The sequence below is a fragment of the Eulemur rufifrons genome, chromosome 12, assembly GCF_041146395.1.
Source record: "Eulemur rufifrons isolate Redbay chromosome 12, OSU_ERuf_1, whole genome shotgun sequence".
NCBI classification, from domain to species: domain Eukaryota; kingdom Metazoa; phylum Chordata; class Mammalia; order Primates; family Lemuridae; genus Eulemur; species Eulemur rufifrons.
This window is the reverse complement of record NC_090994.1, coordinates 25,494,537-25,517,878: the sequence shown is the minus strand read 5'-3', so window position 1 is coordinate 25,517,878 and position 23,342 is coordinate 25,494,537. Positions and strand designations below refer to the sequence as shown.

Genomic DNA, 23,342 nt, shown 5'->3' with positions numbered 1-23,342 from the left:
AGGCTGTGGGGTCCTAAAGGCGGGATTCAGACACCCCACGTTTGCACAGCGTCGGGCCGGCCCCCAGAGTGTCCCTGCCCCCGGAGTGTCCCCACGGTGCAGCAGCTGCTCCTGTCTCCTCTCCAGTCTGCTGGGGGTTAAGTGCCCGCATCAAGCGCTGGGTGCGGAGAAGGCAGGCGGCAGACTAGCCCCTCGCAGCTCTCCCCCGAGTCCGAGACCACCCTCTCGACTCCCCCGCAGCCGGGGCGGGCGTGACGGGCGGCCCCAAGCCGAGGGGCAGCTGCTCTGCCCCAGCTCTCCCGCCGGTCACGTGGCGGGTGGCGGCGCGCCAGGCCCCTCCCGCGTGCCCCGCAGCCGGCCCGCACCGCCGGCGGGAGGCTCCGAGTGCGGCGCGGGGGTGGGGGTGGGCGGTCCCTGGTGCGGAGACCGAGTCCCATCCCGTCGGAGGGGACCAAAAGGAAATGGCTCACTGATCCCGCGTTTCTACATGTAATGGGCAAATACGCGGATGGAGAGGCCCACACGCTCGGAAGGGGCAGTCTGGCTCCCGCGAGCGCCGGGGGAGCCCGGGACCGCGCCCGGCCCGCACGGCCACCCGGGGGCGCCCCAGCCCGCCCGCCCGCGGGGCCGCCGCTCCCGCCGCCGCAGCCTCCCCTCGGCCCGGGCGCGGCCATGCGGGCCGCGCTGGGTCCCCCGCGCGCGGGCGGCCCGCTTTGTCCGGGTCCCGCCGCTGCCCCGCGCCCGCCCGCGCCAGCTGCGGCGCCCGCCCCGCGCCGGCCGCGCGCTGCAGTGCGAGCCGCCCCGCCCCCGCGCCGCCGCAGCGGGGGGAGGGGCGGGGGCGGGGCCGAGCCGGGCTGTCCGGCGCCGGGGAGCGAGCTCGGGCCGCTCGGCAGGTGCCACCGGGGCCGCGGGCGGCCGCCGTCCCCCCGACCCGCGGCAGCCCGACCCGCGGGAAGTCGGCCCCCGCAGCGCGGAGACCCCTTTTCCGCCTTCAAGGAGGGCGTCGCCACCGGGGTCGCCGGGCCGAGGGTCCGGGAAGGGCGCCGCGCCGTGACCCGCCATGGCTCAGGCGGCCAAGCAGCTGAAGAAGATCAAAGACATCGAGGCGCAGGCCCTCCAGGAGCAGAAGGAGAAGGAGGAGTCCAACAGGAAGCGCAGGAACCGCTCCCGTGACCGCAAGAAGAAGGTACGAGGGGGCGGTGGCGGCAGCGGCGACAGCGGCGGCTGGAGGTGGCCGCCGGGGAAGGGGCGACGCCGGGGCGGCTGTGCGGGCCGGGGCCGGGGCCGGCGCGGAGGAGCGCACGGCAGGTGGAAGGGCGCGCGGGCGCCGCGAGGCCGAGGGCGCGCAGAAGCCGCCGCGGGCGCCTCTCAGCACCGAGGACAGACGCCGGCGGCGCGGCCGCCCGGGACCAACTTTGCGGCTGCGGCGCGCGCCCCGAGCCCGGCTTTCCGGAGGGCCGGTCCGGGTCCACGCGGCCCGCGCCTCCGCCGTGACCGCTCTCCGGCGCGGGAGCACCTTTTCCGGGGCGCCGAAGCAAGGGGCTCCCTCCCCTCCCCGGCCTTCCGCGAGCCGAAAGCGCCTTTCGGGACCGGGTCTGGCGGCGGAAAGGAGGGCGCTCCCCGCCCCCACCCGGCACTGGGCAGCGTCGGCGCGGGGGTCCCTCCGGACCGGCCGCCCGTGCGCGAGGGGCGTCCCCGTGGGAATGGCGCGGTGCCGCCCGCCCGGCCCGGCCCGGCCCCAGGGCGGCTCTGCGGACGGGCGCCAGTAGGTGGCTCTCTGTGAGGGGCGTGGAGACCCCCGTGAAGGCGACGGCCGCTGTTTTTAGCCCTTCCTTTGTGGTCTGGGCCTTCTTGCCCCGATCAGAGCGCCTTTGCGGGCACTTTCGGCCGGACACGCTGTCCAGGTGGAAGCACCTTGACCGCGGGGAGGCCGTCGGCGGGGAGGCCGCCGCGGCGTGACTCTGGACGCGGATGACGCCCAACTCCGGCTCCAGGACGCCCGTCGTAGCCCAGGGTGGAGTGGGCCCCGGGGTCCGGGGCAGGGGCGCTGGCCTTGGTGGGAAGGAGACATTTGTCCTGAAATTGACCCGTTCTGAGCCCGCAGCGGGCAGCAGAGTTGGGAACAGGCCGGCTGTGGGTCACGCCTCCCCCGGGCGGTCCGCAGGGCCCGCAGGCAGCCTTGTCGCAGAGAGGGGACAGGGGCAGAGACGCCTCAGATTTCCACAGGAGTAACCGCCCTGGGGCTTCCGTGCCCTTCGGAAGGCAGCGGCCCCTCGTCCCTTGAGCAGTTGTCACTTGTGTGTAAAGAGGAGTTTCTCAAAGGCACCCCCTGTAGCAGGACGGAAAAGGGGCCTTCCCCAAGCCCAGGGTGAATCAGTTTGGGCTGGTGCCACTTGGAGAATTCGTCAGGTCCTGTGCCGGGGTCTGGACTACCAGAGCCCGTCTCGTGAGCCAGGCGGGGAAGTCTGCTTGAACGCGGTGCTCACCCACTTTCTTGGCATGAAAGTAAACCGCTTCTCAGGAAGGCGTGCTCTGGGTTTCCATGCCTGCCTCTTGCTTTTGGAGCCAAGACAGCCCTCTCCAAAACGGCTCATTCAGTGTTTTTATCCCACTTCTTGCTCTCGAGCTTCCTCCTTGACGCTCCTGATACCATAAATAATTTTTTTCAGCAATAGTTAAAGCAAAATTTTCTCTTCTCTTCTTTTTTTGATTTTTTTCCATTCTGCAAAACTCCCTATAATTCTGACTGTATAGGAGACACACTATAAAAGTGGCAATTTCAGTATTCTTTTTACTTTGGCGTTATTCTTTGCATTCTTGGTGAACTTTATTTCTATTTTTTAGTGCTAGATGATACTATATTCTCCTCCCCACAAACGGTGTTATCTTGTTTTACTAGCTGGTCTCAGCATGCTGCGTCAGTAAGTGCCCAAAACCTTCCATACGGATTTTCATTATTTTCTGCAGTATTCCGGGTGCTATGATTGCTGCAACAATGAGGAAATCTTAATTCGAAGTGATAGCAATGACGTAAACTGTTTTGGGGTGTGGGGGCTGTGGTAAGGGGTGGGCTGTAGGGGTGCTGTTTGTGTTTCATAAGGATTGTGAGCTCTCCAAGCCATTAGGCTGGCCTTGAGAGCCATCTCAGAGAACAGAGTCGCAATTTATAGCAAAATCTAAAATCACAAGAAGGCAAGAAGGTGGAAGGCCCTGGAGGGAAGGGTGAGGGGCAGTGCTGTGCAGAGAGCAGCATCTGGAGGAAGCTCTCACAGGGCCCGGTGAGGGCGCCGAGGGCCAGGGGGCCAATTTGAAGGTTTATGTGAGGTGAAGTCCAACTGAGAGCCATTTTCCACAGATGAACTAATTTTTCAAGGCAAAGTGTTTTAAAATCAAGCAGCTGAGGACTTTACAGTCTGTCTCACAGACTACAGGGAGGCTGTGAACCAGCCTCTTTTCTCATATCAACGTGAGGACAGAACTTGGTACGTGCAAATGAGCATCTCCTGCCAGGCGCTGGCTGTGCATGGCAATGCTTAGCTGAGCCAAGGGCATGCTGAATTTACTCCAAGGAGAGGTGGCTGTCCCGTGGGTAACCTGCCTCGTGGGGACTGGCAGTGCGGAGCCACATCCTCTCGTGTGTGGAAATCATCGGGTTGTGACTTGGATGATGGTTACAGTGTTACAGTGGATGATCTGGCGCGTGAAGGCACTTGCCGAGGGTGCTGAGTGCGGCGGGTGCAGGAGGCTGGCGTTGTGACGCAGTGACTGACACAGATAGAAACCACCTCGACGCAGGAATCGAGCTAAACTCTGGAGCGCTGGAAACGCCTGCACCCTCGTGGGGCTCCATTCACCCTGCACCGTCCTCCTAAGGTGCCTCTTACTGGGACTGCAGCTCTTTCTTTAAAAAAATAAAATCCAGCATTTATGACATTTACCGATAAGTCTCCCCTGCTTCTGAAGGTTGGGATGGAAATCCATAAATGCCAGAGCTGGTGTGTGAAGCCGACATTTGCAGGAAGAATGACAGCTTTCAGGGAGCCTTAGGCTTAAGCTGTGTGTGTTTTATGTTTACCCAGAGGCTGAGGTGAGGGGAGGAGAGGAGGACAGGGAGGTGGAGGGAGAGTGAGGCAGAGGGTGGATGAGGGCAGAGTTCAAGGAAGGAAGAAGAGATGAAGGGTTCCGAGACAGATAGGGAGAGGAGAGGCTGACGTCTCAGCCTCGCTTTATGGGGTGGTGCCATGCCTGCCACCCTCATGCCTGTGGGACCCCTGGGTGGTGTCTCCTGAGCTCTTCTTGTCCCGTCTGTCCGCCTGCTTCATCCTCTGACGGTGAAGGGAAAGATCGTGTCCTCGTCACAGCTGTGTACCCAGCACCTAGCCCAGAACCTGCCATGCAAGGAGCATGCAGTAGGTGTTCATGGAATGAATGGTTGAATGAGCGAGTTCATATGATGTTTGTCTCTGCCTGCCTTGGTGTGTCTTGGTCACTGGCATGTGTTCCTGTGAATAATCCACAGGATTGTTTGACTGACTGTCTTTTGGGGGTACCCCAAGAAAGCCTGATGTTTCTTTTCTAGTCATTTGCAAAGCCGTGGGGATTTGTAGGCAGGCGGTGGGACCATCTATCTTTTGGTGCAGTGAATCCCACCAATGAGCGTGTGGTTAGTTCCTCACAGGGTGTCTGCTGCACTAACTGTCAGGCGGTTTAGCCATTTGGAACAACAGTGTTTGCACAGGGCCCCAAGGAGCCAAGCACTTACAAAGAGGGATGGAGGACGACCGCAGGAAGAGAGAGAAGGGAAGCCCAGGAGTGGAGCCTGGCCTCCACCTCTCTGCTGTGCAGACAGCTCTGCCGGCCTCCCTCTCCGCTGGAGGAGCCCTGCCCGGACTGCAGAGGTGTCCGTAGTTGATCCAGTGGTTAGAATCACAGGGGAGATTTTAGGGGGACTTGCAAGAGACTGGAGTAGTTGTGACAAGGAGGGTTTAAGGGTCAGGGAGGTGGGGAAGTGGGAGGGAGGAAGCAGGGAAGTTAAGCAGGAGAATCATGTTGGCCCACGACTCCCAGTTGCAGAGGGCCTCAAATGTAAACTTCTGCTGTTGTCTCCAGTTGTGTTTATAAATTAATCCCAGAGACAGCTGACAGGATTGAAGGAGAACAACGTTCATCACACAACTGTAAACCTGGGTCCTGTGGCTGAACCCTTTCACCAATAGATGTTGCAGCGTGCATTGATGCTTGTACGTAAAGTCTCTGTTTGGCTTTTGGGTAAGCATAACCATGGTGCATTGCATGTGAATTACTGAAAGTGTTAATTTATTAGTTGTAAGCCTTTAAAGCCACAACTTTGGTGCTCCTTTGGCATTTCTTCTTATTTTAGTACATTTGGGCGTCTCACACAGTGGAAGTGGCCGTGGCTCTGGGAGGCGCTGTGATGGGGACACGAGCCGGCCTGCAGGCTCTGTTTCTCGTGCTCACTCCGGCGAAGGCTGCCCGCTGGCCAGTTCTGGTTCTCTCCTCTCAATGTGGCAATGCTTTTTAAAACCCCAGTTGAGGCTTCTTCCCCATTCTAGTAAAAATGAGCCGGCACTAGTGAGTGTGCACCGTGTGACTCTCATCTGTGTTAGCGGGTCCTCAGCGTGCCTTTGGGACACCTCTGCGTAGGCCAGCACTCACCGTCACCGACTTCTTCCTCCCGCAGTGTCAGAGCCCCTCGCCCCCTCCTATGAGAAAACTCTCTTGGCTGCCCTTCTCCTTGCCCACTTCTCTCTCTGCACCTTGCGTACTTTGGCCTTCGTCCCGGTGTGTGTGCCCGCACACACGCACATGGGCACACGCACACGCTTCCGCACACATGCACCAGCAGAAGTTCTTGTTTTATTCCTTCTGCCAAACTGTAAGCTCCTTGAAGCCAGCGCTTGAGTCTTTGTGCATAACCACTTCGTAAATACTTATGGCTTGAATTGATTGAGAAGCTATATTTAACTAGTTTAGATTTTTTTTCTGAGTCTTTCTATTCAGTTTTGAAAGAGTTGGCCCTAAAGAATTGGTACCAAGTAAATCTATTTTTCCCCCTTTAATTATTCTGACTGAAGTAAAATCTCTTGTCACTGATGCTTGTTTTTTTGAGAAAGGCAATAAACTTTCCTTAGCTCTGTGTCTCCATTTCTGGCTCTTGAAAAGCTCAAAAGTCTCCCCCTCGCAGAGCACTGGACTCGGAGTCAGGGGCCAGTTTCAGCTAAATGCGCGTGAATTACAAATAAGACTCTGAAGTTCTCTGAGGCTCCCTTTGCTCATCTATAAAATAGGGATGAGAATCAAAAGAGATAATAAATGAGAGTGTGCTTTGTAAGTTTTAAAACTCTCATATATTTACAGGGTTATAGTTAGTAACATGATTGTTAAATTATTCTTTCTAATAAATCCTATGCCAAAGTTCATGCCTGGTCTTCCAGTGGTAGCGTGAAATCTCAGTGTTTGCCTGGGAAGGCGGCACGCTATTATTTCAGGGCTGGTAAATGAGAAAAGGATGCTGCCAATCGGATCTTCCTTTTATTTTCAGGGGAAAAATGAATATTCTATTTTGGCAAGACTTACTGTCATAGACCTGCTCTGTAATCTACACGGGTCCAGTCTATAACTTCAAGACAGGCCTTGGATGTTTTCAAGCTTTGTTAACGTCCGGCATGGCATTTGTGGCTGTATATCAAAGGGGGAACACAAAAGTGGTTCCCAGTGTTTCTGAGACTACAATCACTGTTAGAGCCACGGACAGGAAATCAGGGTGTAACATCACAGATAATGGAGCGTGTGGTAGTCTGGGTTGACCAGACTCCTCCGAGGTCCTCCATGGATCTCGGAGTGCAAAGCACAACACATTCTCCAAGGAGGAAAAACCTGCCTTATAGACACTCAAAGACAAAGCAAAGATTTAATGGCCAGCCAATTTTTTTTTAAACCAAACTTTTTTTCCTTCTCATTTGCTTCCAGTATGCTTGGATGCTTCTCAAAGAAGGTCTGTCTGGGTTTTTGCTAAGGTGATAATACATATTCAGTTGCCTTTTCATCAATTTGAGAGCATCATTGACAATGACAGGTGCCAACAGAGGTGCCTGCATTTACGGGGTGTCTGCAGTGTTCCACGTGTGCTGTGTGCGTTATCTCACTGTGTCCTCCGATGGTTTGGTGACTCCAGAGCCGGGGCTGCCACCCAGACTGGCCTGACTGCGCGGCTTCGTCACAGCCACGGGACGAGGCTGCCTCCCAGGTACTGGTTGCACCCTGAGCATGTTCAGAGCTGTGCTAGTACTGACAGGAGAGTCGAAGCTGAAGGCTCTCGTCCTCCCTGAAGCGCAAGACTTACAGATTGGTGGCAGAGCTGCCGGAAGCAGCAGTGACCCAAGGCAGAGAATGCAGGGCTCGGGCAGAGCCCGCGGGCCCTGGCTCTGGCGGGCAGAGGGTGTCCGGAGGCCCCTCGGAGTGCCCCAGGGGTAGCCAGGCCAGCACCGAGTCCAGGGGAAGGAGCACATGAGAACCGCGCCCGGCATCACCTCGTCGTCTCTGGCTGCCCTGTCTCACCACAGGTTTGTGTCCCCTTTGACTCTCTGGTTTGGAGATTTCTCTGTCAACACACAGTCGACGTCTGGTCCTCGTGATGGCCTAGTGTTGATCACACACATACAGAGAGACAGCGTTTCTGCCATTATCGCCTATTTCCCTCTCGTCCGGACTGTTGCTTTTTGTGTGGGGCGTGTGGAAGAACCGCGGAGCCCTGTGGCCCTGGGCCTGGGCCGAAGCACCGCGGGCAGCCGCGCCTGGAGTCGGAGTGTCGGGGACGGTGGGAATCGATGAGCAAGGCTGGCTCTCGTCCGGGAAGTCTCTCGCCATCTCCCAAATCCCAGCATTTCATTGCCTGCCCCCAAGAAGCCGAGTGGTCTGAGGAGTTCCCAAGTGCCTGTGGAGAGGAGCGCAGTCGGGGGGCAGACGCAGACTGTCACGGGGTGGGCCAGGGCAGGGGGCATCATGGGGAAGGGAGAGGAGTGTGGACTCGTCACTGCTGTGGCACTCAGAACTAATTCTGAGAGTAAAGGGACAGCCCGAACCCCAAGGTAAGACCCACTGGGAAAGAGGGAAGCGAGGAACAGGCCCAGTGACCTCTCAACTTTGTTAGCATCAGAACCACTTTGGGGGGAGGGGCGCGCCACGCGGAGAGCTGCCCCCTCATACCTGCAGGTCGGACTCGGGGTAGGTGGGGGGCCACCGTGTCTAGCATGCTTCCCTCGGGTGACGCCTGTGTGGAGCAGGCTGGGTGTCCGTAGCAGACAGACTGGGACAAGGTGCTGGGCATGACAAGGCTAAGGAAACTAAAGCCAGGCAGTGCAGGAAAGAGGCTTGTGCAGAGGGGATTTGTATTTACTTGTTACTTACTCTGTACCCAATTCCCCAAAAGCAGTGGCAAGTTGAGAGTGACCGGTCTCTGGGAGAATAAGCAGCACCGGCTTGGCCACACCAGCCCGGGCCCGGGGAGCAGAGGGGAGCGGTGGAGGTGGAGGAGGTGGAGGTGGAGGATGGAGGAGGTGGAGGATGGTGGAGGTGGAGGATGGAGGAGGTGGAGGATGGAGGAGGTGGAGGATGGAGGAGGATGGTGGAGGTGGAGAATGGAGGGAGGTGGTGGAGGATGGTGGAGGTGGAGGATGGAGGAGGATGGTGGAGGTGGAGGATGGAGGAGGTGGAGGATGGAGGGAGGAGGTGGAGGATGGAGGAGGTGGAGGATGGAGGATGGAGGGAGGAGGTGGAGGATGGAGGGAGGAGGTGGAGGATGGTGGGAGGAGGTGGAGGATGGTGGGAGGAGGTGGAGGATGGAGGGAGGAGGTGGAGGATGGAGGAGGTGGAGGATGGAGGAGGTGGAGGATGGAGGAGGTGGAGGATGGAGGAGGTGGAGGATGGTGGAAGATGGAGGAGGTGGAGGATGGAGGAGGTGGAGGATGGAGGAGGTGGAGGATGGTGGAAGATGGAGGAGGTGGAGGATGGAGGAGGTGGAGGATGGTGGAGGATGGAGGAGGTGGAGGATGGAGGAGGTGGAGGATGGTGAAGGTAGAGGATGGTGGAGGATGGTGGAGGTGGAGGATGGAGGAGGTGGAGGATGGTGGAGGATGGAGGAGGTGGAGGATGGTGAAGGTAGAGGATGGTGGAGGATGGTGGAGGTGGAGGATGGAGGAGGTGGAGGATGGAGGAGGTGGCAGCTGGGCTGTGTCTTTGTGGACGGTCAGGGGCCGGTCGGTGACCGAGGGCCGGGTGTTCAGCTGAGGGCGAAGCGCCGCGTGTGGAGGTGCGAAAGTGGGGTCTGGAGGATGGGGTAATCGCGGGCCTCATGGCGCAGGCTGGGGGAGGCTAGGACGCGGCCGGGGAGGGAGCCCAGGGCCTGGCGGGGCACAGGAGGCCCTGAGGGCTCCAGAGAAGCCTGGTGGGTCACTGTGCCTTTTGTGCAGCAAGGGGGTGTGGCGGGCAGCTCTGTGGCAAGCAGGGCACCCAGAAGGCTGAGGCTAATCCCGCTGAAGTCTACGCTGGATGAGGATGGAGAACAAGTGACAAATGGGGAACACTGAGTGGTGGAGGAGCTTGGCCTTCGTGGGTGCGTGTGGGCAGAAGGGATGATGCTGAAAATACGTAACATACGTTACGTATTTGCACACATACGTATGCATGTCATAGGATCAGATGTCAACAAAAACTCCTTCCTGGCTTCGTGTTTGGGCAGATAGTTGGTGGTGCCTTTCGTCGAGCTAGGAGAGAGGCGGGGGACGAGTTAGGAAGGTGTGACGAGGTTTGGGGCACACATCATCAGGCAGTTCGCACAGCGAGAAGACAAATATCGGGGCCTGCTGGGCTGTGGGGGAGGGGCCGGCCGTCAGTTCAGGTCTGTGCACGTTCGGGCCACCGAGCCCACAGGGCGTCGGCAGTAAGGAGCCTGACTGGTGGGTGGGTGCTGTGCTGCAGGGAGAGACACCCCCATCTTGGGGCTGGAGGGGACTGGAGGGGGAGGTCCAGCTGGCTCTTGAGGAAGGGACTGCAGAGCCATCCTCCCGTATGGTGACATGTTACGCGTTCACTAAACACAATGCCTAAAAGAATGTGTTTTTGAGAATACGCTTTTAATAAAAAAAAAATGGGAACATGCTTTAGTTGCAATGTTGACTTTCAGTGGGCACAATATAAGCTTGTGTATGTAATACAGGCTGCACAGACCAGGAAAACGGAGGGTGGGTGTGGCCAAGTAACACGCAATTAAATTGGGAAACACACAAGCTGTTAGCAGTGGTCATCTGTGCTGTGTTTGTTTCTGGGTGAATAAGTTTTCTTTTTAATTCCTTTCCATGTTTTTAATAATTGTGGAAAATAAACACTGTATGTTATTGAGACACAAAAAAGAAAAAGAAAAGACAGAGATGCCCTTCCTGTCAAAGAGGGTAGCCAGGCCCTCTATGCCTGTGTGTCTTCTGAAGATGAAGGCTAGAATTCATAGATGACGTCACACCCCCAGCGAGGAATCCCAAGGTGATGTGGAGCAGAGCCAAGGAGGTAACAGGATGTACTGGCTCACAGTGGAGCTGGAGCGTGGCCCCCGAGAGCCCGGGCAAGCTGGGTCTTGGCATGTGAGGCCATCCATTGTAAACCAGCGCGAGAGAGTGTGTGTGCTGGGTCTAATGCTCCATTCAGCAGCCAGGGTGATCTTCCAGAAATGCAAATCAGATCTCCACACTCCCCCTGCAAGTCCTTCAGTGGCTCCGTAATTGCCCTTAGAAGGAAGCCCAGGCGTGTTACCCTGGCTTCCTGCCCTGCCCTCCCCCGGCTGCCTCTCCCATCTCATGGCTTCCTTCCCTGCACGTTGGGCTAGGCTGTGCTCTGAGCTTCCCCCGATACTTTGGGGGGGTGTGTTTCGCTGGCCTTTGCCTCTTCCCATGTGCTGCACTTTGGCCTCCAGCACAAATGCCAACTCCTGCATCAGAACTCAACTTGGATATCACCTCCCGAGTCCCTGAGGGGTTGGGCTGCCCTGCCGCATCTTGTTCCGGGACGCTCACGGGCAAGGTAACCAGAGAATCAAAAGGGCTTCAGTGTGTGTCGGAAGATCATCTCTGAGTGTGAAGTCAAAGCAGTGATGGAGAGGTGTGGCCTTTAGGGTGTGATGGAGGCAGGTGTTTCCTAGCTGAGTGACTCTGGGCGTGTTGCTTTGTGACTCCTCTGGAGACTCAGTTTTGCCACCTGTAAGGTGGAGAGGATAGTGCCTACCCAACAGCCATGCAGGGTTAATCGGGAGGATTGAATGACTTAATACATGGAGAGCACCTGGAATATAGTAGGCACTCAATAAATGCCAGGGCCAATGCCTCAGTTCCTGCCAATAAAGCCCCAGGCCTGAGTGTTAGTAGGCTGTGGACCTGGGGGCGGGTGGCAGAGAGAAACACGTCTGCACCAGAGCTCTGGATGGGTAAATAAAAGACTTTAAGGCCGGGCGCGGTGGCTCACGCCTGTAATCCTAGCACTCTGGGAGGCCGAGGTGGGCGGATCATTTGAGCTCAGGAGTTCGAGACCAGCCTGAGCAAGAGCGAGACCCCATCTCTACTAAAAAATAGAAAGAAATTATATGGACAGCTAAAAATATATATAGAAAAAATTAGCCGGGCATGGTGGTGCATGCCTGTAGTCCCAGCTACTTGGGAGGCTGAGGTAGGAGGATCCCTTGAGCTCAGGAGTTTGAGGTTGCTGTGAGCTAGGCTGACGCCACGGCACTCACTCTAGCCTGGGCAACAGAGTGAGACTCTGTCTCAAAAAACAAAAAACAAAACAAAAAAAAAAGACTTTAAAAATGTGACCACTGGAAATTTCGTCTTTGACCCTAAATGGGACTTAAAAGGTGGAAGTCTGGTCCCACTTGGCTAAATTCTCACCTTGTATATCTTTTTTTTTCTTTTGAGACAGAGTCTTGCTTTGTTGCCCGGGCTAGAGTGAATGCCGTGGCGTCAGCCTAGCTCACAGCAACCTCAAACTCCTGGGCTCAAGCAATCCTCCTGCCTCAGCCTCCCGAGTAGCTGGGACTACAGGCATGCGCCACCATGCCCGGCTAATTTTTTCTCTATATATTTTAGTTGGCCAGATAATTTCTTTCTATTTCTAGTAGAGACGGGGTCTCGCTCTTGCTCAGGCTGGTCTCGAACTCCTGACCTCGAGCGATCCACCCGCCTCGGCCTCCCAGAGTGCTAGGATTACAGGCGTGAGCCACCATGCCCGGCCTTACCTTGTATATCATTTATATACGGTGAGGTCCTTTTTGGAAATGGCCACCGGGTTAGAGCCCAAGGCTGGCAGTACCCGTCTGGTATTGCCCCAGTTTCCTACCGAATCGGGAAGGACTGCAGAAATGCAAACCTGATCGAAAACTCCAGTGACTGAAGAATCGGAAACAGCCCAAGTCAGAAAAGCTTCAGAGTCTGACCTGTCTGAAAGGTCGCCTTGGATTGGCAGAGAAGTGTAGTCCCCTATGGCAGGGATTTGGTGAGTGCATTTAATGCCCCTTGGAAGAGCTGCTTTGGTTCTGCCATTGGTAACGCTCGGGGAATGGGCCGTTGCCCTGCCCGTCTTGGGCCACATGGTGCCAGTGGCTGGACAGCCTGTGAGGCTGTGGGCAGGGACTGGCCTGTGACAGGCCCAGCCAGCAGGTCTTCTTGATTTGGGAGAGCTGCAGCACACACAGGAGGCCCCACGGCCTGCCCACCGCACTGAGCAAGAGCTGGGAACCGCGTTACTGCCACTGGCTTCTCGAGCCAGTGCACTTCTGCGGCATCCACTTCCCGGAGAGCAAACCATAGTCAAATAGTGTCTTTTAAAAAAGTATCGTCTTCTTGCTGGCCACATGTGTCGTAGCCTTCTGACTTCGTTCTTGAACAGATCTGCGTTTGAAGGACATCTGGGCTGTCACCAGTGTGTTGAATTATAGCCCTGTAAACCCAGATGGCTGTGCCACCCCACAGGACTTCCAGGAGACAGACGGAAAAATCTACCTTTGTGGCTCTGCACCAAGGTCAAAGCGGCACCATCGTTAGGTTCTTCGGGGAGAGCTTTAAGGATATCTGCGACGAGTTCGCCGTCCTCGCCCCTGCCTGTCCTCCCGGCTCTGCCTGCATCGTCACTGCCTCTGGCCCTTCCGATCCCCTCTGTGTCTGGCAGCCAGAATCACTTTTTTCCGAACATAAATTGGATAGTTGTCACTTCCCTTCCTAAAACCCTTCAGCTGCTTCCCACTGCCTTGAGGACAAAGTCCAAACTCTCCCATAGCTCCGAGGCCACGCGCCGGTCGGCACCTGAGCCCCTAACTCCCCCTGCTCCTGGTTTGCTGGGCACCCTTGGCCTGCGCCTCCCGCAAGCCGGTCCCCCCGCCCGCAGCCTGGTCCCGCTCCCCCGTTACGCTTCACCTCCTCTGAGCTCCGAGTCTGGGGCAGAGGTGCTGACGGAGCGGGGCCTGCCCTGAAGGAGCGTGGACGGGGTGTGGACGGACCCCTTCACACTCTGCCACGTATGTTGGCGGAGGGTTTTCCCAGCTGTGTAAGGTGTGGCACCTGTAACCAAGTCCCAGAGCACACCGCCACTAGCAGGAAACGGCCAGGCCCAGCCAGTGCGGCTGACGCTCTCTCCACGAAAGGAGATGGGGGAGGGCTAGGGGCGTCTCTGACAGGAGCACTGCCCACCCCAGCTCCCTCCTGGGCAGGTGTGTGGGAACCCCACTTACAGGTGAGGACTTTAGGGGGCTCCGGAAGGTTAAGGAACCCACCCAAGGCCATACATCTCATCAGAGCCAGAGCCGGGGCTCATCCCAGCTGCCTGATTTTAAAATCTTGCCTGACTGCTCCTAGAGCTATGGTGAGGATTAAACAAAATGAAATCAAGTGCCTAAGACAGGGAGGAAGGGGCAGAAGGCTAAACACAAAGGACATTTTATTTTTTATTTTTATTTTTTTGAGACAGAGTCTCACTCTGTCGCCTGGGCTAGAGTGCCGTGGCGTCAGCCTAGCTCACAGCAACCTCAAACTCCTGGGCTTAAGCGATCCTCCTGCCTCAGCCTCCCAAGTAGCTGGGACGACAGGCATGTGCCATCATGCCCGGCTAATTTTTTCTGTATATATTTTTAGTTGGCCAGATAATTTCTTTCTATTTTTTTAGTAGAGATGGGGTCTTGCTCTTGCTCAGGCTGGTCTCGAACTCATCACCTTGAGCGATTCTCTCGCCAGAGTGCTAGGATTACAGGCGTGAGCCACCATGCCCGGCCACAAAGGACATTTGAAAAGCACCTAACACAGAGCCTAGAGTTTGGGAACTAGAACTGTATGTATCGGGGAAATGCCATCCCTGAGCTATGTTAGTCTCCAAGCCACTTGGGAGAGAAGGCTCATATCCCCCAAAAAAGAACTAGTCCCATAGATATAGACATGGATTTGACAGACACACACACCAGGCACAGGTGTAGACACAGGCACAGACAGACACACAGAGACAGACAGACAGATGTAGGCATAGTCGTGGACAGAGACAAGACATGACGTACCACGAGGCAGTGGCTGGGCAGTGTCTTAGAATGGGGACATTGGGAGCTAAAGGTGCTGGTCCTGACTCTGCCTCTCAGGAAGTGGCTGGGTGACCCTGGAGAACTCACTTCGCCTCTCTGGGCATCAGTTTTCTCCCCTGTAGAAGGAAGAGCCTGGACTAGACTAGATGGTACAGTCTTTTGGAAAGGACCTTGGGGATTTCCCACCCTGTCACCTTCGTGGGGACACTGCCATGTGGAGAGAGGAAACAGCTTGTCCAGACCACACAGAGCACTAGAGCCAGGTCCCCAGGCCCACGAGAAATCCCCACTCCTACAAGCAGTGATTCTTCGAGTACAGTATGGTGGGAGAAGCTCTAAGAAGGTGAGAGAGAATTTTTCTTTTGTTCCACGTGGAAGTGGCCCTACCGAGTTGAGGCAGCGGAACAGAGGCTGCAGAATGGGACGTGCCCGTCTGCACTGCCGGTGCAGGGTGCTAAATTATTCAGGACCTGCCTGATGCCTCTGCCGGGGAGCCGTGTTTGGGTGCAGCAGGCTGAGCCCTCTCTGGGGCCTGGTGGAAGGAAAGAAGCCCTGGATAGATCGTCCCAAACTGCTCCTCGTCCCAGTGCCCTAGTTAGTGCCCTGTGGGTGCCACGTGCAGCGGGGAGCCTGTGCGCTGGCAGCCAGGGCCTCACGTGGGTGCACGTTGGCTCTCCCGCGTCTGGGCTCAGGGGCCTGTGCGGCGTTGCAGGACGGCAGTGGAAGGGACCCCAGTTCAAGTACAACCTGCTTACGTTGTAGGCGGCAGACCGAGGCCTGGGACCGGGCAGCAACTTTCCCAAGGCTCACAGCGGAGCGTCAAAGTCCAGGAGAAAAGGTCGCTTCTGCTGGAATGCCTTCCCTGGCTTCGTTAGGCAGAAATAGCTGCTTCTTCCTCTGTGTCCATTGGCACTGATAGCGTCACCGTTACAGCACTCATGGTTTTGTTTGTCTAAATCAAGGGTCGGCAAAGTTTTACCGTGAACAACCGGGAGGTAAATATTTCAGTCTCTGCTGCAAGTATTCGATGCTGCCATCATAGCACGAAAACAGCCACAGACAATACACAAACAAATGAGCATGGCTGTGCTCCAATAAAACTTTATTTATAGACACTAAAATTTGAATTTCATTTAATTTTCATGCATTACAAAATGTTATTCTTTTGTTTTCCCCAATGACTTAAAAATGTAAAAATCATTCTTAGCGTGTGGGCTGTATGAGAACTGGCAGTGAGCTAGATCTGGCCCTTGGCTACGGTTTGCCAGCCTCTGGGCTAAATGCCTGATTTTCTTGCTGGACTGCGCGCAAAGACAGTGCCTTGGTCACTTCGCACCCCAGAGCCTGTTGGTTGAATGAATGAATTTGGTAATTTGCATTAAACACAGACACATGGGACAGTAATTATTAACTCCTTTGATCCTTAAACAATCCTTTGAGGAAGGGAGGCAGAAGAGGCATTATAGCTCCTGTTTTACAGATGGGTAAACTGAGGCCACAGGACTGGTCCATTGAAAGAGCCTCGGGGCTTCAGATTCTCCCTCCAGCAGGGGTGTTGCTGGGTCCTCCCCCGGCTCTGGGCCAGCAGGCAGCTCCGCGGCTGGCTGCAGTGGGAGCCACGCAGGAGCACGCCGTTCAGTCGTGAGGACAGAGACAATCTGGCGCCTGCCTGGGTGAAGGCCTGTGTCACAGTGGTTTGCTGTCCTTCCTCCATCTCTCTGGCACTGCGTCTTCGAGTGAGAGGCGGCAGTGTCTGTTCTGTTGAGGGGGAATCATTACACACAGCTAAAATTAGATGTTTTGTTTGAATTATGTTAATTTGACTTAATTGCTGGGGAATGTCAATGTTCTTCAGAAATCCCAGCTCTTCTGGGTCCTGTGAATAACAGTAGTCCCTTACATCGGTGCAGCGCCACCGCTCCTGCTCCCGGCCTGCGTTATCTCGTTCGCTCTCTCACAGCAAGCTCAGAGGGCAGCGACCCAGAGGAAGTGATCCCTGATTTCCTGGGTAAAGCTGGGGTCAAGGTGATGAGCTGCATTCCCCAGGCCATGGCCCTTGGGGGCGGAGCAGGGGGCAGAAACACGTTGGGTTTCTCTGCGGGGCCATTCTACTGGTGCTGTGTTTGAAACACGTTGTCCCTCCTTTGCGCGGTGGGCGAGGGCGAGGCTGGCCTCACGGGTGGGCACCCTGCCCTTGGGAAGATCTCACTGAGTTATTCATCATTTTAACAAGGGGCCCCACATTTTCGTTTTGTCCTGGACCACACAAGTTACGTAGCCAGTCCTGGCCATAAGGTTGTCTTCGTGGGCTAGAGCACTTGTATTAATATTTCTTCTATCTGATTCACCTTGAATGTGGTTTGACCTTGGCCACGGCAGCTGGGATGTCCAGAGAAGCTTCTTTCCAAAACCAGCTCCCCACACCTGTCTGGAGGTGAGATTCTGCTGTGCCTTCTGGCGAGAAGGCCAGGAGGGCGGCCTTCAGCCCCTCTTCCTCCAGCTTCGCCGTAGGACTTGGTGCCGGTGCGGGCAGGGCACCGTTCTCACGTCGGAGGTGAGGTGAAGATGCAAAGACGTGTCCTGCCTGTGGCTGTGGCACTGGGCTGGATGCAGAATAAATCTTTGGGTGCTGTCTTCCCAGGGGGGTAAGCAGTAAGCACCCCAATACTCCAGGCCCGGTGCAGACGCAATTCTCAATTGTTGTCATTGCCAACTCCATTTGGGATTATTTGATAAGTCTCATCATGAATTTGAGGCGAGTGGGTGTCTGGTACTGCTATTGGACTCTGCCATCTTCCAGAATGTTTTTAAGACAGGGTCTTGCTATGTTGCCCAGGCTGGTCTCAAACTCCTGGCCTCAAACTCCTGCCTTGGCCTCCTAAAGTGCTGGGATTGCAAGCATGAGCCACCGAGCCTGGCCCCAGAATGTTAATGTATGTGCATTCAGGTGACTCTTTTACCAGGAATAACAGTAGCCACAGGTCATGGGCCGTTGGCTGGGTGCCAAGCTGTGTGCGGAGTGTTCCTGCCAAGCTCCCAGCCTTCTGTCCCTGTCCTCTGCCTCACGTTGCTACAGCCCTTTGTTCTCCTCAGACGTCCCTAACTGGCTGCCCTCTTGGGGCAGCTAGAAGTCACGTCTGTCTGCTGCCTCTGCCACCTGGCTAGCTCACCCCACTTTTGTCCATGTCAGCTCAGATGTCACCACCCCATAGAAGACCTCTCGGACCACCTGCTCTTGAGCCGTCTGCTTCACCGCCACCCACCCCACCACCCGCTCTGGACATTATTTTGTTTAATTTTCTTTACTATCTGGAATTATCCTATTTCTTTCTGTTTTATTATCTGTCTCCCCCTTCCAGCATTAAAAGATAAATCTGTGAGAGCAGGGGCTTTGTCTGTCTCATTCACTCTATTTCCAGTGTCTCTAAGAGTGGCACACAGTAAGTGCTCAGTAAGTGTGTACTGAACAAAATGATGAATCTGCACCATGAGCCTCATTTTCCAGATGGGAGATTGAGGCAGAGTGCATGGGGGACCCGCCTGAGGTCTCACACCGGGCAGGAGGGGTGCCATCTGACTCCCCATCACAGACTGCCCTGGCCTGGAGCCGGAGGGGTGGTCAGGAGCTCGCTGGCCAGGGCTGGGTTTGTGCTGTTGCCAGCTGGTTTTGCCTTTCTTACCTGCGCTGTGGGATGGTGATTTTTTCCCTGGGGCCCCTCTATGACAGTGTGGAAGTTCCATGAAATACCTTTGTTCTTTAAAAAATATGGACACAAATTAGTTTGGTTTGCAAATTTTAAAATGTGAGTCTTTCACAAGGTGCAGTGGCTGTAGGAGGCCGAAGCAGGAGGACCACTCGGGCCCAGGAGCTGGAGGCTGCAGTGAGCTGTGATGACGCCTCTGCACTCCAGCCTGGGTGACAGAGCGAGACCGTCTCCAAAGTAATAATAATAAATGAGTCTTTCCGTGAAATCCAGTGCAGTTTTAGGTTGATCAAATGGCCTTTACCGAAAAGAACAGATTCCACGGAACCGTCTAGTCCCCTCACGGGCGGGTCCCTGAGCGTGAGACGACACACGCAGACGCTGGACAAGTGCTCTGCGGCGCAGAGGTGCGAGGGGCCACCGCCACCCAACACCTCTGCCGCCTTGGTTTCTCGACAAAGTCGATGCATCCGACGGGGATTGGGTGAGAATTTTAGAGGTTTCCGTGTGTATTCGTCAGCGTTCGGGCCCGAAGGCAGAGCGCCCCAGCGGCATGCGGGGAGGGCGCAGGTGCTGGAGGTGGGCAGGCCCGGCTGGTCTGAGCTCCACACCACGCGCTGCTGGGCCAGCCCTGGACTGCTCGGGTAGCTCGGCCGAGCCTGCTGGCTTACCCGTAGGGTCACCTGTCCCTCCTCGGTCTCTTGTGTGCCAGTGAGGTTTCAAGGTTACGTTCACTGCCCCCTGCGCCCCCGAGTGCACCGTCCGTGTCAAGCCCTCTCCCGGTGGGGCCCTGGCCAGGGGCGCCTGTGCAGGGGGCGTGGGGAATGGGCGTGAGGACGGGTACAGCCCACAGGGGGGCGTGTCCCGGGGTGCAACATGCAGGCCCTGGGGTGCATGGTGAGGCCAGACCCTTGCCCTCGGAAACCGCTTGCAGCGTTGGGGACAGGCAGGAGGTTTCTGTCTTTGGGCAGCAGGCGAGAGTCGAGGGCTGCAGGTCCCGAACCTGAGAGGCCACCGGGCGATCCCACCAGGAAGCCTCGAATGCCACCGGGGAACGAAGGCAAAGGAGGGGTGCTCGGGTCTCCCCTCTCGTGCCCCTGGGCCTTGCAACACTGGAAGACACAGCCGAGAAGACACACGGTGTGGCTCCCCCGAGGAAGCGGTGCCGTGGCGGTGTGGGTATGTGGGAGTCGGCCGCCCCCGGGAAAGCCGCTCTCCTTGGCGCACACAGACGCTGTTGGCTGCCTGCGGTGGCCGAGCTGCCCACCCGCCTAGGAGGAGGCGCCGGTAGCTTCATTCACTCAGTCAGCAGTCACATAACACCCGGCACAGCAGGCAGAGCCAGCCGGCCTTGGAAGCGGCCACCTCGCATGTGCCACACACGTCTGTCTGCTGAGCCTTGGCGCTGGAGCTCGGTGGCCCATTGGGCAGGGCCAGGGGCTTGGAGTTGGGTGGATCTAGGGCCAAGTCACTTCCACCCCTCTCTTCTCACCTTGTTTTGGCCGCTAAGTCAGCAGAGGCCCGAGGTGACTCTCGCAAGGGCCTCTGGAGGCTCAGCATCGCGGACACCTGTCTTCGTCCGTTCTGGCCCATTCTGTGCACCAGCCCTTGCCCCTCCCTGCCCCGGGTTCTTTAGTCACCACCTGCTGTCGGCCTCTAACCAGGACCTGGCACAGCCGACACCCTGTGCCCAGGGGCTGCAGAGTCTGTAGCGTCTCCTGTGAGGGAGGAAAACACCAAAGCCACCTGGGCGAGCGGGGCTGGGAGGAGCAGGCCGGGAGGGCGTGGGGGTCAGAGGAGCAGAGAGAAGGGGCAAGAAGAGGGGCCCAGTCATCCCACGTTCCTCCGGGCCCTGCTCCATAAATGTCCTGCAGGGTCGTCCCTCTGGGCCACCACCACCTGCCCGAGGGCCCTCGTTTGACTTGCAAGTGCCTGGAGGAACAGCCCAACGGAGGGTCAGTCGGCTGGAGATGACAGCGGTATTTTTCCAGGTTGGAGATGGGAAACCAAAGCAGGAAGCCGCTGAGGGAGGCGGAGGGTGACTGCGGAGAGGAAGCAGACGGGGACACGGAGGCCGGAACCCAGAAAGCAAAGTTCTCAGCTGTAAATTTTTTCTCTGCCGGTGCTGAGGCGTTGGACAGCTCTGAAGGAGGCAGCCCAGGGCCACCTTGGTGACAGATCAGTCAGGGCGCCGTTGGGGCTCCCGTCACCTCCTTATCAACACGCCTCACCTGGAGATGAGGAGCGAGGCAGGAGCAGCTCACCGCCCCACGCCCTCCGCCGCACTCTGCCAGGAACAGTGTCACCCGCCGCCTGGCTGTGCAGCCACGGTGAGCCGCTGAGCTCTGGGAAACGATGATTTTGTGAAACCGTTCTCGCCCCAACTCATTGTCCTTTTCTTGGGCCCAGAGCAACCTTTCAAAATTAAATTTAATGTAGCAGAAGCACATTATGATGGCTAGGAGACAAAAATACAAGATCTGAAATGGAGGCATTTCCAGGTTTCTGCTGGTCCTTGGTAAGAGGCTGTGGGCCTGGCCTTGAAGGCAGCTGCAGTCCAACGAGGGTGTCCCGTGGGCAGTGGGGGTGCAGTCCCTGTGCTGGCACACCGCAGGGGGCAGCCGCAGGGTGTCCAAACGTGTGGGCCATTGCCTTTCAAAGCCCCACCCTCCCTGTTACGTGTCTCTTGGTACTTAGGAGCCTGTGCCTGTGCATTGTTTGTGTATATTGTGTGTATGTGCGTGCATGTATGTGTGCATTGTGTGTATGTGTGCATGTGTATGTGTGTGCATGTGCGTTTGTGTGTGCACATTGTGTATGTGTGTGTGCATGTGTGTGCATATTGTGTGTGCATGTGTGTGTGCACGCATGCGCAGGGAGGGTGTTGGTGTTGAGCTTGGCTGGATCTGTTCGGCTTCTGGAGAAACACGTCCTGCCAAGGCCGCTGGCCCAAGCTTCTCCAGCCTCCCGTTGGGCCAGCATGTGAAGCGGACGTGCTGGTGGCAGCTTCCCCAGCAAAGACAGGAGGGGCCCGAGGCAGGGCTGGCTGCGGCGTGCAGGGCCTCAGCGGTCCCCTGAGGGCCAGCTGTGAAGCGGGCAAGGCCCAGGTTTCGCCCCAGAGCTGCCCACTCTGCTGGGGGCCCCTCCCGAGCTGTAGAAATACCTGACATTCGCCAGTTTGCAAAGGGCTCTGGCCTGTGCTGGCTTATTTATTATACACATGAGGACATGAGGCCTGGTCAGAGGAGGCGTTCCGGGGAGAGAGCGGCACGTCAGGGTGTGATGCATCAAATGTAACTGAGACCCATTCCTGTGAGGAGGTGCCCAGAACACGTTTGCAGATGATGATGTTAACACGAAACGCTGGGGCAGAGGGGAAGAAAATTCAGTCACTTGTTTCTTTACAGATTAAATCCGCCAGATCTTTTAAATAGAATAGTGATTTTTTTCCCCAAGAAAATGACCTGTAATGGAGAGAAAGTTCAGGTGGAGTGAACAGTGGAAGAAGCAAAGCTCTTTTAGCAGGGACGGCGTCTCCTGCCCCTCTGCAGAGCGCCTGCGGTGAGAATCCTTTGCAGTTGGAAAGGATTGAGCATTTAATACTGTGTTTTCGTAAACCATGTTACCTGTTGTTCTGCCTCAAAATCTCTGCCTTTGTCACCAGAGACTTGGGCCCTACAGCGTCCCCAGCTGGGAGCCGGCTGGGGCTGGCGCATGGGGACAGATGTGCTTGGAGACTTCGGGGGCAGTGGGAAGCGGCCCCCCCGCAGATCTCTTGAAGGTCACTCCAGGGAAAGAGCCAGGCAGGCCCCTCATCTTCCAGAGGATTCACTGCGTCTTTCTGAGGGTCTCATCTTTGCTTTCTTAAACCTAAAGGTCCCTTTATGGTCCACTGTGAGCACTGTGAGCCAAGTACACCAGGCCCCAGCGGGTTGCACGCCCAGGGCCCAGGTGTGCTGGCCACGCATCTGCGGCTGGCCGTGCCCCCCACGGCTCTGACGCAGGCCTTCACCCTCACTGCCACCTTCACCTGGGATGACCTTCTAGAAGTATGGCTTATTCAGCAAGGAGAAGCTGGGGTTTGGGATTAGAGCTAGATTAGAATCCTGGCTTCCCACAGTGCAACCTGAGTGGCTTCTGGCACCCTTTGGACCTGGGTCTTTTTTTCTCTGAAATGGGGAAAAGAGCAACATTGGAGGATTCTGTAGAATGACGTGCTGGGGGTCTTGGCTCAGGGCCTGGCACAAAGTGGCAAATGAAAACAGAGCCGGACGGCGGGTGGGTGGCCTGACAGAGGGGCGCTGGAGGGCCCACCGCGGCTCAGGCCTCCCAGCCGTGGGGACGCGTGTCCACGGCGTGTTCACGCTCTGTCTGGGGAGCTTCGGCCTCCGGGTGGCTGCTTTCCTCTGCGCACCCCACGAGATGTTTAACTTGAAGTCATCTTGCGGCATCGTTTGGAGGAAGTGTCTTGTGTGACTAAGACTACAAGTCAGCTTTGGCGGTGCTGGCCTGGTGTGTCTCTGAAATATTAAAAACTCTGTGAAGTGGGTTCGGCCGAGCAAAGTGAGAGCAGCAGCTCATACGCAGTGAGCCCATCCACAGCTGCCACGGCCCTGTCGTCTGCTGTGTGGCTGCCTGGCCCGGACCCCCGGGAGGGCTTCTGGCTCGGCCGGTGCTGGGCTGGCCGAGACCCGCGGACCCACGGCAGGCGCAGCCCCGCCCTCCGTGCTGCTGTCGCTCTGGGGGACGTCACGTCTTCCACACACGCTTTCTACCAGGGCTCGAGACACAGTGTCCCAGCTTGCAAGGTGTGTCATAGCAAAGAACCACAAACCGGGAGGCTCACGCTGCGGGGGCCGGGGGTCCGAGCTCAGGTGTTGTTAGGGTGGCTCCTTTGGAAGCTGTGGGAGAGCGCCTGTTCCAGGCCCCTCTCCTGGCTCCCGGTGGCTTTGCTGGCGACCTTTTGCACCCCTGGACTCCCCGGGAGCCCGCCTCTGTGGCCATTTTCCCTTTGTGTGCAG

General features: G+C 56.8%; 1 protein-coding gene across 1 annotated transcript in view; it reads left to right on the top strand.

The window, feature by feature from the left end:
* The first annotated feature begins 1,060 nt into the window (after positions 1-1,060).
* Positions 1,061-23,342, top strand: part of ANK1 (ankyrin 1) — a 198,462-nt gene continuing 176,180 nt past the window's right edge. The window contains exon 1 of the mRNA XM_069485294.1: positions 1,061-1,186. Within this exon, the coding sequence (XP_069341395.1) occupies positions 1,061-1,186 (126 nt within the window). The remainder of the gene's footprint in view (positions 1,187-23,342) is intronic.